Source organism: Caretta caretta, chromosome 8 (assembly GCF_965140235.1).
Source record: "Caretta caretta isolate rCarCar2 chromosome 8, rCarCar1.hap1, whole genome shotgun sequence".
NCBI classification, from domain to species: domain Eukaryota; kingdom Metazoa; phylum Chordata; order Testudines; family Cheloniidae; genus Caretta; species Caretta caretta.
This window is the reverse complement of record NC_134213.1, coordinates 30,072,406-30,092,244: the sequence shown is the minus strand read 5'-3', so window position 1 is coordinate 30,092,244 and position 19,839 is coordinate 30,072,406. Positions and strand designations below refer to the sequence as shown.

General features: G+C 38.1%; 1 protein-coding gene across 1 annotated transcript in view; it reads left to right on the top strand.

Annotated features, from left to right (window-relative positions):
* The window catches only part of SLIT3 (slit guidance ligand 3), an 806,608-nt gene that overhangs the window by 500,310 nt on the left and 286,459 nt on the right, over nt 1-19,839 (top strand). Inside the window, exons 7-8 of the mRNA XM_048861176.2 lie at nt 12,117-12,188; nt 17,581-17,744. Coding sequence (XP_048717133.1) covers nt 12,117-12,188; nt 17,581-17,744 — 236 coding nt within the window. The remainder of the gene's footprint in view (nt 1-12,116; nt 12,189-17,580; nt 17,745-19,839) is intronic.

Below are 19,839 nucleotides of genomic sequence, written 5' to 3'. Positions count from 1 at the left end.
AATGGGGAAAGCAAATGATTTAAGGTGGAAGATGGGAAAATGTCATCACTGAAATACTTTTGCAACAAGAGGCAACTAGGTTGCCTATTCAGCAGTCATCTTTTTCTTTGAATGAGAATTACTCCAGGCATCATATGCTTAGGTCTAAAATGGAGAGAGCTTTTGTGCTGAAGTCTCTCTTCAGGGATAGAAAGGTTTAGGACTGTAGGACTGGAAGGGACCTTTTGGGTCATCAAGTCCAGTCCCCTGCTTCTGCAGACAACCCCATCATATAATCCCATTCAGAAATGCATCAAATTCCATCCTAAAACTAATTAGGTTGTTTGCCCCCAACCTAACTAGGGCCAGGTTTTGCCCCCAACCTAATTCCACTCCTGTGGAAAGGCTGTACCAGAGCCTCACTTTTCTGTTGATTAGAAACTGTCTTCTAATTTCCACCATAAATTTATTAGTGACCAGTTTATACCCACTTTATAAAAACAAAAGTAAAAATATAATAAACACAATACAAATAGTTAGTAAATATAATGATCTGAGATCATGAACTGTGTTGAAGGAGCACTGAGTCTTACATGTTACCTTTTCTACCACAGGCTTTTCAGTATTGATGGTCATTTTGTCCCTATGCCTCGAGACCTGAACTTCATTTGTAATGACTGTGCCTAGGATTTAGGTATCTCAGTGATGATCAACTAGCTCATTTGGGTTGAGAGCTCTGTTGGTTGCAAAGCCAGGAACTGGCATTTACATAGTCTTAAATATAACATCTTCCAGGATCCTGTAGCAGAGTTTTTTGTTTCTCTATATTGATAGGCAAGTACGCTTTTCCAGCCCATTCCATCTCCTGTGCTAGACATTATCACATACTAAATGAAAATATTTTATATTGGAGCTGGAAGAAGGCCTTTCTCATAATACAAAAATATACAGTTTGGGATTAAATTGGCACTGTATAGAGGATGATCACTTACTTTCTTGTATTTTAAAGCTCTTTCTTCTAAGTTCAAAAGTTTAAGAATTTTAAATTATGTTTTAGTAGCTCTTTATGGACTCTGCAACGAATGATCCATCTTGAGCTGTCACTACTGTCCCTTACTTACAGCTTCATCTGTGTGCACCAAAAATGGAAATACTATTTCTTTGTAAATTTGCACTTTATGGCTAATATGAAAATGACGGCCTGGATTGCAAGAGATCTCCTATGTTAAGAAATCACTCTAAAACATGGCAACAATCACCAAGGAAAACTAAGTTCTGTTAAAGAAGATGAAGGAATGTATAAAAATAATTTCTATTAATAATATTGTTATTGTAGCACCCACAGTATGTTAGGTAGTTTAGAGCAAACACATGATCTGTGCTTTGACGGGCTTATGATCTAATTGTTTGCATATATATAATATACATGAAAGAAAAAAAGCAAGCCCTGTTCAAAAGACTAGACAATAATTCTTGTAAATTCATTGCTGAAAACATTGTTTGCTCCAAAAAGAAAAGGAGGACTTGTGGCACTTTAGAGACTAACACATTTATTTGAGTATAAGCTTTCGTGAGCTACAGCTCACTTCATCAGATGTAGCTCACGAAAGCTTACGCTCAAATAAATTTGTTAGTCTCTAAGGTGCCACAGGTACTTCTTTTCTTTTTGCGGATACAGACTAACACGGCTGCTACTCTGAAACCATTGTTTGCTCAGTATATTAAATGAAAAAATCAAATGGAAAACCAACCTACAAACTCTCAGGAATTTCAGTTAACCAGCTGAAATAGAACATAATTCTCCAGAAAACCCCCGACAGCCGAGACTTGGTTAGGGATTATCATCACTGAAAAGTTAAATCAAGCTGTAACTTGAGTCCTGTCGTCACACACAACCTTTTAGTTAGCATGTGGAGGAGCTTTTTACTTGAGGTGGCTGACCAGTCAGGGGATACAGGCTGAAGTTTGAGATAGCACAACTCAGCTGCTAATAACAAGACCACTCTGCATTATGGACTCAGGCTAGTACCACTCAAGTCCTCTAGTGCCTTCCCACGATTCCTCCTGGGCCCAGAAAGGACTGACAAATTCTCCCACAGTTCATTGGGAAAGAATTCGCAGAGTGGCTCAGCTTACTGTAATGCAAGGAACTCTGGGATATGCCCCTAGACGTCTTAGCACCACACATGAGTGAGTGAAGCACCAGTGTGGGAGCTCTTACACGAGTAAGGCTAATTTGAGTGAAAAAAGTTGAGTGTAGATAACTTGTATTAACTTGTGGTGAAGATCTACTTTTAGAAGCCTGTTCCTTTTATTCATTTCTCCTTTGTTTCGTTTTATTTTTCCCCATATTTGGGAGGGCATAGATCATGAAGGCATAGATCATGAGAAACCTAAATATCATGTCAAAAGTATAAATCTGCAATAATCAGAAAAATACATTCAGTGCGTGAAGTGTGTGAGTACGTGCACGTATGCACACACATTGGACACATAAAAACAGTATGGTAAAAGAGCATTATTATGGTTGCAAAGTCATGCCTGCCAAAGTTAGCCCCCTAGTGCATATCCATTATGATGGTCTTTATTTACATGATAACATACTATTTTTTCCACTGGACCCCTGCCTCATTCAGAGCAATTTAGCATTTCAGAGAAAAGGTTGCCAGAATTTTTTAACATGGGACAAAGCAGTGTATTTTTCTCTAGCCTTATTCTTGGAAATAGCTGAACCGGTGGCTGAAAAAATGCAGCCTGAGGCAGACACCCTGCATGGAAAATTTCAGTTCAAATGGTAAGTTTGGAAAAAGATATATAAGGCAATTGAAAACAGGGTATTATAGAGGGAAGTGTCAGGCAACCTTAATAATAGGTGGTGCTACCAGCTCTGCATAGCATATACATGTGTTAATCACATGAAGCTTATTCACTCGGACATTTCCAAAAAAGGACATTTTCTCTTTCCTGTTCCCTTTGGCTTGTTTAAATTTCAACTGCCAGACACCTGAGATAACAATAGAAGACCCTCTCATATCTTTGATAACACATTTGAAAAAAGAAAACAATCACCTAGGATTAATGGTGAATCTGTTTATTAAGATAAAAGCAGAATAGAAACCAAATTGGCAACTGATTGTTTTTATTTCTATGGATTTTACATGACACCTGGAGACCATTTAAAATGTTAGTTGGCTGTGTTAACCTTGTGTTTAAAAATAACATTTGTATGGTGCCAAAGCACTTCAGAGTTGGGTACAAATATTGAGACAAAAACCCAGCTGTTGTTGCTTTTGCTGCTAATTTGAGGTGTCAGATTACAGCTCAACTGCTATACGTCAGTGAATAAGGCCCCTTGTGAGATCATTATGTTTTCTAACAGTTGAGAGTAATGGATTAATCAGTGCAGCATCAGTTACTTTCATTATATGCCCACACAGTGGTTATGGGCTTTAATTTAAATGCTTTGTGAGGAGATCAAGAAAGTGCATATAGGAGGCACCCAGAATTGGAAAAGAAAAAAAAAATTGAAAGCAATCCCTGGGAGCACTGGGTCTTCCTTTGCTTGACCACTTAGAAAGTAGAGGTTGAGGTTGTTGAGGTTTTCTCTTTGAGAAATACTATGCATTTTATTTAATGCTGATTTATTTTGACTTATGCTAAATATAACCTTTTTACAACTGATGAAAATATAGCAACTTTCATCCCAGGATCCAAATGTTCTTTACGTGGATTAATCATGCCTGCATACAAAATGCAAGTGCTGAAAGTGTGTTTGAACTACTGAAAATGGGCTTTCTTATTAGAGCTGATACTTTAGAAAAGGTAAATCTAATAAACTTTATGGAAATAAAGAGGAAAAATACTGGAAACCAATACACCCGTCATCTCTATATAAGGCATAAAGACAGTGTTCGCATTGTGGTTCTGCAATCTAGTCACATAGATACTAAAAGATTTCATGCCCTGTAAACATGAAGTCATAGGAACCCTGTTACTATTCATGTTGTGGTGGTTTCAGTATTTTTCCAGGAGTGGTATTGCATCAAAATGGTGTCAGCTAAGTCTGAAATAAAGAGGAGTCTGGTGATCAAATGGAAAAAAAAAAAAAGGTTGCAAACTCATGATTTTATTACGAGTCTTGAGGTATTTGGTGTATTTCTTAACGGTCCAGATCCTGTGATTATATGACAATCTCAATTTCATTTAAAAAACTTTGTCACACTTGGTTGTGGACAGAAGCTTGAAAACGTGAACTGCAAAGGCTCAAAAACCGGAAGGCAAATAACTCCCCCTGTTTCATGATTTTTGAAACCATGAGATTTTTGCCTATCTGGGAAATGCTGTCTAAGTGCTGGCTGGCAGGGGACTATATATCTGGGCTCCTCAGGGCTCTTTTCCCAGATCCACCATTGTCCTTGGGCAAATAGCTTAACCTCTGTTTGCCTCAATTCACCCATCCCTGCATAGGGATAACATTCTTAGCAATACTATTTATGTGAAGGGTGTTCTGAGGCTTAATTGTGTTTTTTACGTGTGCTTGAAGATTCCTAGACAATGTCTTAGTTGAAAAATTCCAGTTTTGTTTAAGTGAGGGTATGTTCGTGTGTGTGTGTGTGTGTGTGTGGAATTCCACCGTCCTTTACCTTTCCACTTTGAATTGAATGTCCATTTGCTTTGGGGACAAGCAACATGAAAAGCATGGCAGTTATGACAGAGACAATAATCAGGGAGGATGACAGGTGAGTAACTCACTCCTGGGAATGTTGTAAGCCGGCATATGCACCATTTGTATCCAGTCCTTGCATGCATACAGATAATAATGTTGCATTAGGGCCAATTACATGGTGTTATGGACACACAACACACAGATTACACACGCAACCAAAAAAGGACACTGTGATAAAGCAGTAGTCTAATCAAAGGAGACAGAGGGAAATGTTAGACTTGTTAGCACTACCAGTAACACAGCGGCTGCTGCTGCTCCCACCAGCCTCGGAGGTCAGCTTTTCAAGTCCAGGCCCAGATCATGCAAATCAAAGACACACATTCAAAACAGGTTTGCCACACAGCTAGAAAAGTAAGCAAATTGGTCTTTTGGGCAGGGAGGGGGTGAGGGGGCAGAATGAAAATTAAAATAGTGTCTGTTGAGTTTTAAAGTTGTAGTCCACATAAACATGAGCTTGGTGTTGCCAAATGATTCTTGTTATTTCCAGGGTTCAAATAATTATTTTTTAAACTACAAAACTTTGGCAAACAAACCAGAGACTATTAATCTCTAATGAGCAAAAGAAGAAGAAATTCAAAGAGCAACACAAACACAGAAAACGTGCTGGTTGTGTTTCCTTTCTCTTTTCCCATTTACCTCTCACCACTTGAAAGTATATTTCTTACCAGTAATTTGTTAAACCTGGCAATTAATCTATGTCTGTACATTTTTTTTTATTCTCCCTCTCATGGATCTGATCTCCCCTAGGCCTTAGTGTTTCGTCATAGCTGAGAATTGCAAATGCTGCAAACCCCCTTGATCAGCAGAGCCAAATACTACACAAAAGAAGCCTGGTGCTTATCAAAGGCTGAATGGCTAGCAGACCCCTGGTAACTATGGTAGATGCTCATTAATGCTTGGAAAAAAGTGCTAATCAAAAATATAATCTACCATATCATTTCTCAATTTGATTAGCTGTTTGTGCTAATCAGCTGCAGAAATGGGGTGTAAAAGAAAATCAGAGTCCCTATTATATGCAGAAACCAAAGCATGCCCTTGGCTCTGGCCTAGTGTTGCATGTAGATTTTTCTGTCATTTACATCCATTCAAATCCTGTGTGTAAAAAAAAAAATAAAATAAAATAAAAAATCATTGTGGAAATTGTATTGATAGTTGTTTTCCTGTGTGTGTTCTTTTATGAAAAAAGTGTACTGTTTAGAGGAGGAAAGTTAGATTTTGCAATGGGGTCTTTTTCTTTATAGCACTGATAAAATAGAATGGCATAACTTGTATTAGCTGGGGTACAGTGGATGATAATTAATCATTGTTATATAATGAGACCCTTTCCTTGTAAAAGAAACCAAAAAAACCCCACCGGTTTTCTCACTTGAAGTTGTGGTTGACTGCAAAAATAGCAAGGCGGTTAACATTGTTACCTTTTTACTTGTTGTAATACAAATATTTAACATAATCTTTTTACATCTGGTTTGCAACCTTTTCTGATGGCATTGCCAGAAGATATCTTTGGTCTTACAGTATATTTCCAGTACTTAACTGGAGTAGGTAGGGTGGGTATGTTTTAATTTTTATTATTATTAATATTTATTTATTTATTTTATTACAGATTTGTAAGCAGCTGGCAATTTTAATATACATGCATACTTTTTATAAGTTGGAGGTGAAAAGACACAACAAAGAGGAACAAAACCCACAATATTTCCCTGTAGCTTGAAGCAGTCAGAGAGAGAGAGGAGAGAGTTCTGGCCATTCAGCAAAGGTCCTAGGATTTTTCAGTTTCTAATCAGTCCAGCCTGTTTGGGGAGATAGTTAGACTGCTAGGTTGAGTCTTTCAAACTGAGTAGTTTTCAGAGTAGCAACCATGTTAGTCTGTATCCGCAAAATGAAAAGGAGTACTTGTGGCACCTTAGAGACTAACAAATTTATTTGAGCTTAAGCTTTCATGATGAAGTGAGCTGTAGCTCACAAAAGCTTATGCTCAAATAAATTTGTTCGTCTCTAAGGTGCCACAAGTCCTCCTTTTCTTCAAACTGAGTAGTTAGTCTGGGCAGATAGAAAAGGAGTACTTGTGGCACCTTAGAGACTAACCAATTTATTTGAGCATGAGCTTTCGTGATGAAGTGAGCTGTAGCTCACGAAAGCTCATGCTCAAATAAATTGGTTAGTCTCTAAGGTGCCACAAGTACTCCTTTTCTTTTTGCGAATACAGACTAACATGGCTGTTCCTCTGAAATCTGGGCAGATAAGAAATCTAATCTTTTCACATTTTGGTCAGAGCATTTGGGCTGTGCCAAGAAGCTGCTATGTTTGTTCTAGAATTTGGGATAAAGATTAGTATATAAGTATTTCACCCATTAGCGCCTCTTTTCCCACTCAAAATGATGGGGAGACCACAAAACAAGAGTAGAAATATTTTAATGATGTGGGATTAATTCCTTTCACATATTATAATGATTTTACATAGATATAGCACCTTTTATCCTAAAGCACTTTAGCAACTGTGGAAATACAAAGGATCATGTCATTCACCAGAAAATACAGCCACCTTTAGGGTGGAATTCGGTAATTTTTCATCAGCACACTGCAATGTTCCACAACAGTTTAGCACCGCTAGGAAGTATGTAAGAATGTTGAATGCAAATGAATTTGCATGGGAAATGTGAGGAAGGAGGCAGATTGTGTTTACCAGATTTGGGATTGGATCATGATTCCAGACCCAGAGAGGAGATGGCTAACGTCAGAATAAAAACTTGCCATTGAAACGTCATGAAAATCGGTCATGGGATACATACCTATTTATGTACAAGATTCCAGAGCCACACCCCCCCTCCTACTTTTGAAAAAATGCTAAGTGATCTTTTAATTACCACAACTCAGTTTTATATCTTATGGGAAAGTGAGCTCCCCCTAACAGCACGCTACCCCGGAGGGCAGATCTCAGCTGGTATAGATTGAAGTAGTTGGAGCTGACAATTTACCACCTCTGAGGATGTGCCTCAGAGAGGGAAAACAACATTTTGGGCAGCTCCCAAGTAGTTCTTGGAGGCCCACCAGGTACTGATGCATCCTGAGCCTGCTTTGCTTGCAAGATCTGACAATATCACAGCCCAAGGTCTGCAGCCATAAATAACACTCTCTGTAACCTCAGGTTACTGATTCAGCATTTTGGAAGTGAACACCTCACAATGATAACAGTGAGTTTGTGAGGGATGAGGGTAAACTTGGCTCTAAAATAAGCAACAGATTAGAGGTGTGATCCTGATGACAGTGTGGTGTGATGTGTGTCTCCTGTCTCCCCATATGGAGCGGAGGGAACCTGGATGCTCTGAGAGTCCAGGACCTCACATAGCTTTCTGCTCTTAGTCTGTTTCAAATATCTACTGGGCTTCATAGCACTTAATAGAAAATTGGGGGAGTGGATTTTCTCTGTTCCCCCTCATCTTCCATATATAAGTGCATTATGGTCTTTTGACTCCACCACAACACACAGGCTTAAAAATCGTTGCTGGGAAGATGAGTTTTAGACACTTGGCAACTGCTTCATGTACTTGGTATTCAGGTTTGCAAAATGACTCTCGAGCACTGCTCCAACTACCTTGAAGGCTCCCTGCAAGTGCCTGTACAAGAACGCTGCTACATTAGGCTGCCACATGCTGAAGAATCATTGCAAAGGGGTTTACTTCACACAACTAAAATTGTGACTAATAATGCAGACTGTTCACTGTCAGTTAGTACCCTTTGTGGAGCAATAGAAGCTGTACAGCTGTATTTAGCCTTCTTTGTGTTGAAATACTGCTATAATCATAAATGCTTTATTGCCTTCATAATGGTTAACATTTAAATATCAGTGTAATAATGCATTAATAAGTCTTCTGTGCAGTAGCTATCTGCTATGATTATACTTGAAATGTTTTAGCTAATTAGTAGATTAATGAAATAGGGCTTAATTCAGTATTAACTGTATTCCTCATTATTTGTTGCTTTGTTATTTATTGGAGACCTATGGAAATCTTCCTGCTTATTTCTAGCAACAAATGGGTTCTTAACGTTGGAAATGTGTAAGTAGCAAAGCTAGGATTTGGGTTACTTTGGGTTGCTACATAATAGACTGATACTTTGTCTATTAAATATGTGGTTTTTTTACAATAGATATATCTGAGTCTGTTTGATAGTACAGATTGAATTTTCAACAATTGTGCTGGGAGTAGTGTACAGAATGTATCTCTCAGCTACTTGGGAAAGATGTTTGTTGTCACTTCTCACTCTCTGAATCCACTCTGTGTTCCATTAAAATCAATGGAAAGTCTCCACTGAATTCAGTTTGACTTGCATTGGATCCTTTAATGCCCTCACTGACACATTCAGTTGTCAACTTTGTGTACGATTTAATTTTCAAAGCTGACTATATGCATGGTTGTTCTTTGGCGATTTATGATCCCAGTGCCTTTATGGAGTTCTGTCCTATACTAATGCTCTCGGTAATATATGTCACTTACACGCTTTGCCTCTATTCTTTTGGTGGACAAGTGAACAAAATCAGAACACAGGTATAACAGCAGTAATAATGCTTAACACTTCTACAGCCTCATCCAAGGTGGTTATTCCAAGGAGTTCAGAGTGTTTTACACATATTAAGCATCAGTATCTCTGTGGCTAGGTAGGTAAGTATTTTACAGATGGGGAAACGGAGGCTGATGCTAAGTGACTTGTCCAAGATTACAGGCAGAATTAGTGATAGAGATAGCAAGAACTCAGGAGTTCTGAATCATAATCCTCTGCTTGAGCCACTGGACAATACTTGGTGTCAGTTGTTCCTACAGATTGTTTCATTTGTTTGAATGAAAATTACTGTGCCACACACTTCTTTTGACTAGTTGTCTACCACCGATTTCCATTCCTGCACCATCTGATAGATACCATAATCTAGCAATAAGAATTGCATATAAAGAGAGCTTTATTTTAAAATACAAACTGGCATAGTGGAAAATTCATTTTTGTATTGTAATGCTCTTAAGAAGGGAGTTCTGTGGTACAGACGAAGCAGCTTTTCAGCCTCAGAGAGGTTCACTGTGAGGCATTGCAGTTTGTCCTAACTAGTTTACACCATGAGTGATGCATCCAGGATCCAACTCCAGATACTGACAGCACTTTCTTCCCTAATTCTTTGCCCTTCCCAATGAAATTGGGGTGTTTTGAATTTGGGATTCCAATTAGGCTCAAATTATAAATGTGTGTCTTGGTTCAGGTCTGGATTTCAAACATCCTATCCCATCCATATTTGAGAGTGTTCTGATTTCTGAACATCTGACATTACCAGTTTTTCTAAAAGCGACAAAGAGTTCTGTGGCACCTTATAGACTAACAGACGTATTGGAGCATAAGCTTTCGTGGGTGAATACCACTTCGTCGGATGCATGTAGTGGAAATTTCCAGAGGCAGGTATAAATATTTAAGCAAGAATCAGGCTAGGGATAACAAGGTTAGTTCAATCAGGGAGGCTGACAGGTTCAATCAGGGAGGATGACAACTCTTCTAGCAGTTGAGGTGTAAACACCAAGGGAGGAGAAACTGCTTTTGTAGTTGGCTAGCCATTCACAGTCTTTGTTTAATCCTGAGCTGCTGGTGTCTCCTACAATATAGAAAAACCTGTAGGAGAACACTTCAACCTCCGTGGACACACAATAGCAGATTTAAAGGTAGCCATCCTGCAGCAAAAAAACTTCAGGACCAAACTTCAAAGAGATACTTCTGAGCTTCCGTTCATTTGCAAATTTGACACCATCAGCTCAGGATTAAACAAAGACTGTGAATGGCTAGCCAACTACAAAAGCAGTTTCTCCTTTCTTGGTGTTCACACCTCAACTGCTAGAAGAGGGCCTCATCCTCCCTGACTGAACTAGCCTGATTCTTGCTTGCATATTTATATCTGCCTCTGGAAATTTCCACTACATGCATCCGACGAAGTGGGTTTCACTCACGAAAGCTTATGCTCCAGTACGTCTGTTAGTCAATAGGGTGCCACAGGACTCTTCGCCGCTTTTACAGATCCAGACTAACACGACTAACACCCCTCTGATACTTGACAGTTTTTCTAGTGGAGCTAAAATACTGCAATATATTGTATTATAGGCTACAGTACACTAAGGCTGTGCAAACTGGGAATCTATGGAGAGGTTTCTGTTGTACATGCTGATCTGTAGTATACAGACAATGAGGCATCTGTTGGAAAGAAGTTACAGGTGAATTAGAAGGTTAATTATTTTAAAGCTCTTGAAAATCTTTTGATGAAATGCCTTACACAAATACATAATATCACAACTATTGAACAGTTCATAACAGTAGTAAGGCTTTAAAGTGTTATTTAAGGTGGCTGTTTATTTTATCACCTGCACAAAGCATACAACCCTTAATTTAAAACAAAAACAAGCCCAAGCTATTGGTTTCTACGGTAATTGCCCAAAACACTGCAGTACGGCTGTTATAACGTACAGCCTGCTGGGCCATTCCTATAAACAACTGCCGTGTGTTTGCATTTTAAATAAGGGAAATGTGAAGAGCTTTAACCATTTCAGTTAGAGTTATGATGGATAGGGCTGCACGGTAGGTAACAAATAGCCAGGTTTGACCAAGTCTCTTGACACAGTAGGCAGCTGTAGTTGCAATTTCTGAGCGATTGGAATGTGGCAAGTATACTTTCCTAGTGTGTGTGTGTTCCATTTCCCAGGCCATCATTGATAAACTTTATAGCTTCTAATTTTCCAGGGAATCACTGATATAATTAGGAACAACATAAATGAGGGCAACCTACCCCAGTTGATGCTAAATTAGTCATTTTATCATTAAAAACATGATTAGCATCCCTAATGGCAGCCAAAGTCCCATTCTGTCTAAGACCAGCTCTGATAAAATACACTATATGGAGTTTCCATTTGAAACCCTTACATGCTTTGAACACAAAATGTTTATTTTAGTACTTTCCACATTCCATATATTTCTTCCTAAGGAAAACACACAAGAATTCCTCATCCATCCATGTGTTTCCAAAGGAGCAATTTGAGCTGTATGTCTCATTGCCAACAGGCTGTGCTAACAAGGCTTTAAGTGCCAACATCTCCCCAAATTTTCTAGTGGATGAAATCTTGTGCTACTTGCTACGCAGGTCAGGGCATGTTAAATAGCAATTTTTGTTTACTTGTGCGCAATTATTGGTTACTTTGCCATAAAAATATCCTTCTTGACAACTCACAAATCGCTCCTGAGATATTTGTCAGCACATCGTCTTGTTTGCAGCACTGTAGATTTATTACCCATTACTGAAGAAGTTCATTTCTATAGAGTGTGTGCTGGTAAAGCAATGTAAATAATTGATCAATCTGTTTTTCTTTTCTTTCTTTCTTTCTTTCTTTTTTAACAGTACTCTCAACAATAACAACATCACCCGCATCCCTCTTACCAGTTTCAACCATATGCCAAAGATCAGGACTCTGTAAGTACTAAATTCAGAAATAAGTAGCAGCCTTGGATAACTCTGTCTTTGCTTTGAATATTTGTCTTTATTCAAGGAATACTTTTGTAAAGGGTTTTTAAACCACCTTTCTTTAACAAAAGGACAGTAAATAGGTCAAGCCAAAACTTTATGTTGTGACATTAACCCTTTGTAAACAGGAATGAGGTAGTCTTCTGATTGGGTGAGAGCATATTTCAGTCTCTCCCCAAGGTAATCAGCTCAAGCTAGTTTTGGGAGGAAAACATCTACCAGTTGAGCCTAATTGTCATCACGTGCTGATTATGAAATGTAATTCTGTTATTCAGTTGATACTGGGAGGCCAAACCGAACCCTTCCTTACACCCTGTGCAAATCTCAGTATGTTGGGATCACGCAGCTTTTAAATGCATGCACAGTTTGACCTAGGATAATGTAGAAGTCAGAGCTGTGCAGAAACTAGATTTTTCATTTAGTGGGAAATTTTGTGAGGTTAAAAAAAAATAAAATTGTTCCAAAAAGGAACAAACCCCAAAATTTTCAAAATATCCTTGAAACAAAATTTAATTAATAAATTGTTTGTCAGTCAAAACCTTTAATTTTGATAGTCAAAATGTTTCAATCCGATTTTGACATTTTAAATTACTTTTATTTTTTAAATACAAAATAAAATACATTTTGAAATGAAAAGTCATTTTGCACCAAAAAATCTAAAAGATTTTGTTTTTCGATTTTTTTCCTCTCCAAATGAAATTTAATAGAATTTGACCCATTTTTGCAAACGTTTTCTCTTGTGACACATCTGCTTTTTACAGTGGAAAAAAGGCTCCTCTGGAAAATTTCCAACCAGCTCTAGGAGAACATATACAAAGGGAATTAAATTGACCTGTGTGTAATTTTTGTGGAATTTAGATTGAGGGCTCAGAGGTAAAATTCCAAAGGGTAATGCCATCAGCTTTGCAGCTCTACCCGACCCAGCCATTTCCAAAATCATTCCCTTTAAATAAATACACAGCTCCAGAAGTCTTTTTTTAAAGAAAAGCCTGTTTGGTTTTATTCCACAGTATAAAAACAAGCCAACATGTGCTTACTCCAAAATGTTCAACAAGCCAAATACTAGCAGCCTGTTCATACTAGTGGGAAGCAAAATGCTGTGTTTGGATATATATTTTCATATAATCACAGCAGGCCAATTAACTGAACTGAAGAAAAATGGTTCTTATCTGTCCATACTGAAAGGCTGTTTTCTGTAACTACTGATTTATATTTACTTTCTTTTCTCCTCTAAAGGATGACATTAAAAGATGTTAGCGTTAATTTAACTGATTAAAGAGAATTTATATTTTCGTCTTTTTGTGGGGGGAGGTGAAGGGTGGGTTAAAATATTTCTCTCCCATAACGATCCAGAATATTTGCCCAGCTACTTCAGATCAATCAGTCTTGTCTGTTCCTAGAGCTCAGTGCCTGCTGCCATTTTCCCTTTAGTTTAATTTCGGAGATGGCTTTGTATATCGCTCCCTGGAGACTTACACTGACTAATCCCCCTTCGCTGTAATTAAAGAAGAAAAAAAAAGGGAGCGAAAAAAAAAGGAAGGAAGTCATAAATGGGATTTATAAAGAGATGATTTTATATTGAATTCTGAGAGCCACATTTTACAGAACAGGAATGCTGACCCACTCTAAAAGGATTTGCTGGAAATTTAATCTAGAGTCTGTGGCTAAAAGGGCACCTTTAAAAGCTGGCATTTGTGTTTATTCACCTATGTTATACAAAGATAGTTTCATCAATAGTAAGTGGCATGTACGAGTCTCAAAGGCTGCCAAATTACACCTCTTCTGAACAGTTCAGTATTTTTTTTTAAAAGCCCCATGCAGAACGGTAGAATTGTAGTACAATGGTTTAATCTTTCATTTTACCTTCTCCCTGCGTTGTCAGAGGTAGTAAAGCCATCAAAAGAATAATAAATGTAAGATAAACACAGATGTCACAAATATTTCATGACTTCTTCTGCTGCTCCTTCAAAGCTGGAATTGTTCCATTCTCCTCAAATCACCACCATCACATCTCACAAAGATGATGTCTAAATATTAAAATTATTTTTCGTGGCTAAAAATGATTAGAAACACACTTGACCATTGTTGGCCCATATTGCATGATAATATGGCTTTGATATTAAACATGTGCTTTCCTGAAGTAGGTAATAATCCCCCTTTGCAACTGCCCAGGTAACGCATCTTTGTACAAATCAACTGAGAAATAAGTCTCTTATTGTTCTGTTAGGTAAAATGTTCATATGAAGATATTTATGGGGGAAGGAACAGCAATACCTTCTCTCATGTCATGTTTCTGATTTTACTTAATACCTTTTTTTTTCTTCCACGTTAATATACACCTCAAAGAAGCTGTTTTCATAAAGGGCAAAATCTGTGAGAGAAAACATGTTGCACAGAATTTATTGCAGGCATGATGGCTTGGGTTGGAGAGGTAGGATGTAGTATTCGATCCTTCAGTCAGTGGTTCAAATTCAGCCATCTGATGGCTGTGCAGTACCTTAGATAGAATGAATATAATCTTCATTTAGTTCCCAGCGGCTCGGTGTCCACATCACAGAACTATCATCACACCTGGCCATTGTGTTAGCAGGATTACTAAAGAAGTCATAGATTGAATGGGCCTAGATAGAGTACACTGGATGTAATTCTTTATAGTGAGTGCTGAGGTCCATTGATAGGCAGTTGGGGAAGCTGCCTGTACTGTACTTCTTCTGTAGATAAAAAGTTTATTCTCAGTGCTATCAATCCAGCTTGTTTTATAAAGACAAGAGTTGAGTGAATTTTTTAAAAGAAAAAAAAATCCATTCCATTATGAAGAACATGGGAAGAAAAATTAAGGAAGTGTCCAGCCAATATGACCTTTAAGGGAAAGAAAAATGTACTAATAAAATTGTAACACTTAAGAATCCTTTTTTAAAAATAAAATAAATACATCAACTCTTCTATGCTGATCTATTCTACCTAACTCCTCTTTTCTGTTGTTTTTTGTTTGTTGATTTTTTTTTTTTTGCTCTTGATTGGAATTTACAGGAATTAGTTTGTATTGATCTGCTTTCATTTGTGTGAAACAGCTTTATTTATGCTAAACATGGCCCCAGTATTAATTTCTTTAATGGTGAGTCTCTTGCTATCTCTGCATCTGTGAGTGATTGCAGAGGTAAATTATTACATTAAAAAAAATGTAAAATATACCAAAAAAAAATACACCAAATGGGTTCAGTGCTCCTGACTTGCACAAGGGGTGGTTATGCCATGTTTCTCAACCACAATGGAAGCCCTTTTCAAGCATTCTTATTGTATTCATTAATTTGTTTATCAAAGACCTATTCCTACAAGCTACCTGGTTAAGCTTGACAGCTTGTTTACAATGAACCAAGAGCAATTCCCAAACACCCGTGGCATGCTGCAGAATTTCAACACAAATAATGTTATCAAGTCTAAAGATAGGGCTCACATGGGACAATGCAGGCAGATTGAGGAGGAATATAGTTCCCACTGTTAAAATATTTAAACCCAGAAACTAATTTGACATATCTAGCAAGAAAACAAATAGGAGAAATGGAAGCAGTTCTTGTGAAATTTTTATCATATGAGCCCTGTCTGAAAACAAAAAAAGGCATGTTCCTACTTTCTTTAGAAAGTATAATTCTGAATATCATCATAGGATGCTCTAGAATGTTGTGATGGGAAGGGATGCTAATTCTTTGTCAGGTTAGCTGTATGAAATTGTTCATCTATAGGTTGCCACAGCCTTGCTGCAATTAGGGTGATCTTTTCCTAGACAGTGTTCTCTCAGCTTTGTGAATGTATATATTTGTTCTTTCAGTTTATATGCTGTGCCTACCAAAAATGAAATAAAAAATATTCGTAATAAAAACATTTTACCAAAGATCTAAGTTGATGCAGTGTCATCTAAAACTTTCACATCTTATAACAACATCACTGCCCCGCCTCGCCACTTCATTGAAATCTTGAGTGAATAGATATGCTTTACAGTGTGCCCTGAAGTGTACCCAGCAGATGTAAGCACTACTGGCCAAAGCATGGAAGTGAATTCCAAGCTTGAGGTCCAGCCAACTGAAAATGTGTCAGTGGCTCCCCCCAGACGTACAAATCTAGGGACTGTCAGTTCAGGCGCCACCACTGATCTCAACTGCCACTGTGTAATGTGAATATCTCTAGATTGATGGTTAATTTCTTCTGGAGCTGGCAAGGCTAAATCCTGTGTGAACACCAATTTTTTTTTAATATAATACTTGATATATTACTGAATTGCAGTTAAGAATGCTTTGTCTAACTATATCTTACAAGATTTGCAGTCTTCGGCAGGGGCTGGGGTGGGGTTGTCATTTCAACTTTGTCATAATGCTACAAACTCATGACTCATTAAAAGGAATGAAATGTTTAATTTTGCCACTTTCAACTTATTAAACTTTGACCTAAAGTTTGTGGTAGTTATTAAAAGTATTGGGTTCATTCCCTGGTTGCGTGTTTATTATTTAAAAGATATGGGGGAGGGAAGGGATTAAAGCTAGATGATGCTTCTGGAAGTCTTTGGTATAAACTTAGAAGTTTACATCTTCTCTTGTGTAATTGCATCATGTTAAAAATGAACTGGGCCGGGGAGAGGGGGAGAGCAATTAATGTATTCAGCAAACCCACAGCAAAATTGCACAAGTACTCATAATTTGAGTATTTTGTATTTAAGATTTCTATCCGTTGTGAGTCTGTAAAATAGACATCCCATTGCTGAACAATACTTCTCAGACTCCTCTTAGAAGCTCAATGGATGGCCATGACGACAAGTGAAGCTTCTATTAAATTACTTAATGATGGGGAAGGATGAATCGTCACCTAAATGTGAACTAAACCTTTCATGAAAAAGTTCAGTTAATAGATATTATCTTTTGGGGGGTCCTCTGTGCTTTGTCTATACCGCCCTAAGGTAAAAGCTTCCAACCACCATGAAGCTGCTATGGTACTCTTGACACTGATAATTTCACCCAAGATTGCTGCCTGCTGGAAAATTTTCAGTTTCATGGGTTGATTGCACACCCATCCTTTTGGGTGCTTACTTGGAGCTCTGCTTCTTGTCAGGTTCACTTATTGCTTTTCAATATAACAGAAAAGACAATTTGATTAAATGAAAGCCTCTTCAATTTTGTGGATCCCCTCATCCTCTAGTGTCAACAATTCACCTATAATAATTCAGCATACTCATGTGTGAAAATATGTGCAGGGTTTTTAGTACAATGTCTCTGAGAATTTGTATGAGTTTGCTGTGTTTAATCACTGTTTCTAAAACATTCAGATGTGATGTGACTCTTTCTGCCCATTGCAGGCGGCTTCACTCCAATTACCTGTATTGTGACTGCCACCTGGCTTGGCTGTCTGACTGGCTGCGTCAGAGACGCTCGATTGGGCAGTTCACATTCTGCATGGCACCCGTGCACCTACGGGGTTTTAATGTGGCGGATGTTCAGAAAAAGGAATACGTCTGCTCTGGTATGACACTGATTATTCATTTATCTATCTTCTGACATTTTTATAATGACGTTCACACAAAATCAGTGAATGAAGTATTATTATTAATCCCATTTAAATGTAATTCCATGCCAGTGCTGATTCAGTCATATCACTGCTAAACTGTTTGCTAATATTGTAAATTGTTATGATTTATTCAGTCTCATATGAAGTGTTGAACTATTCTGTTCTCAAATTCTTTTCTCAGCTGTGGTGTTAGAAATGATTTTAATGTGAAAAGACAATTAAATAGTAGTAATTTGGCATTTCTCAGGGGAAAATCCCTCTAAACTCCACAGCTGACTAATTTACAAAGGGAAGGGATTAGTAAATGCTGATCTGTATACATTTTCCAGTATGGGGTTTGATCCAGTGGGAATTGGGTCTATTTATGAAGGCTTGGACTATAAGTCCAGACATCTGTCCCAGTCTCTGAAACAAACTTCATTTGTGACTTGAAATCAAGACACTGAACTTCTCTCTACCTAATTTTCCTTACTGGTAAAATGGGCATGAGTGTGTGTGTGTGTGTGTGTGTGTGTGTGTCTGTCTGTCTATCAAAGTTTTATCATTAAAATGCTGTCACTGATTTTTGTGACCAAATGTGTGTTTATACCACCTGATGACTGGGGTTGTATGCAACATGAGGTGAGCTCAGGTTAGATAATAATTATCTTTACTCATCATAGCATTTTATATATTTATTCCCGTTTTCAAATATTAAGTAACATTGTCCCTTTGAGGTGAGGAAATATTATTATCCCTATTTTACAGGTGGAGAAACTAGATACAGAGAGGCTGAGTGAATTGCCCAAAGTGTCTCAACAAGCTGTAGTCAGCGCTAGGAATAGAATGCAGGAGTCACTTATTCCTGACTCTGTGCTTATATGACTACGAGATCCTGCATTACGAAAACCTATTATCCGGAATTGCTGACAGTGTCAGCAGAAAGGCCAAGGACTGAATGATCTTAGATAATGTTTTCCCTTTGCTGTTAGAGGTTGTCCATCAGAACTGAGGCACATTAGTGTGGTAGTGTGCAGTAGCTTGAAATGGTGTTGGTGATTGTGTTCTCTGGGCTGTCACTCTGGTCCCTTACAGCAGTAATACATAGTCGTAATAGTATTAGATGGCAAGGACAGAGATGCGCTTATGCTCACCTCCTTCTCTCAAAGGAAGCTTTGACGGTTGGGTGTGTTACCCTCATTCATGTGATCTGTGCTTCGAGATGTAGAGGAAGGTAAACCCACCACCCGCATGCTGTATAACTGTCTGTGCAGGACGAATCCCTTTTTACATCAAGTTTGCCAGACAATTTAACCACAGGCATGTAAGCCAAACTTAAAGAAAAAAAAAGCTATGCATATTACATATAGAGAGCGGTACTGAGACCCTCTGAGAAGTCTGAAGAGCTTGAGTCAAACAGCAGGAAAAGCCGCATTTTATACAGAGATTATGTTCTTTTGTAGGTGCTTTAACCCTGACCTTAGAAGAAAGCAATGCTAAAACTTACACTATCTGACCTAAATAGTACCGTACAAATAACTCTGTTTTTTAGTTATTTTTATATGTGGCTTGATCAAGGAGAGAAAATGTGGGAACTACATAAGGGAGGAAACAAGAATTTGTCAAGTTCTTGTGTGCTTTTGTACAAAATGGCTTCTGTGGGGCCACTTGGCAGTGCTGTGCCATAGGGGTCAGTGTCAGCTGTACGAAATGTAATTGTGGTGGTTGCACTACGAGCATTTGAGAAATGGCTGGTGCTCAGGTGATGGCTGTGGGGGCAGGCACAACTGCAAGCTTTTCCCCATTGTTGTATTAATTCGTGACCACAAGTGAGAGGTAAATATTTTGTCGGACAAGGGTTTGATCAAACTCTTAAGTGCATTATTGATAATCAGTTAGTTTAAAAAATTAGAGAAGGGTATGGTGTGTAGCAGAGACATAGGAAACAAGGCCCCTGCACCAAGGATCATGCATGGCCTCATTTTCATGTAGTTACCATGGACTTCAGTGGGATTTGTGGATGCCCAGCACTTCTGAAAAGCAGGCCATTAAAATCAAAATTACAAAGATA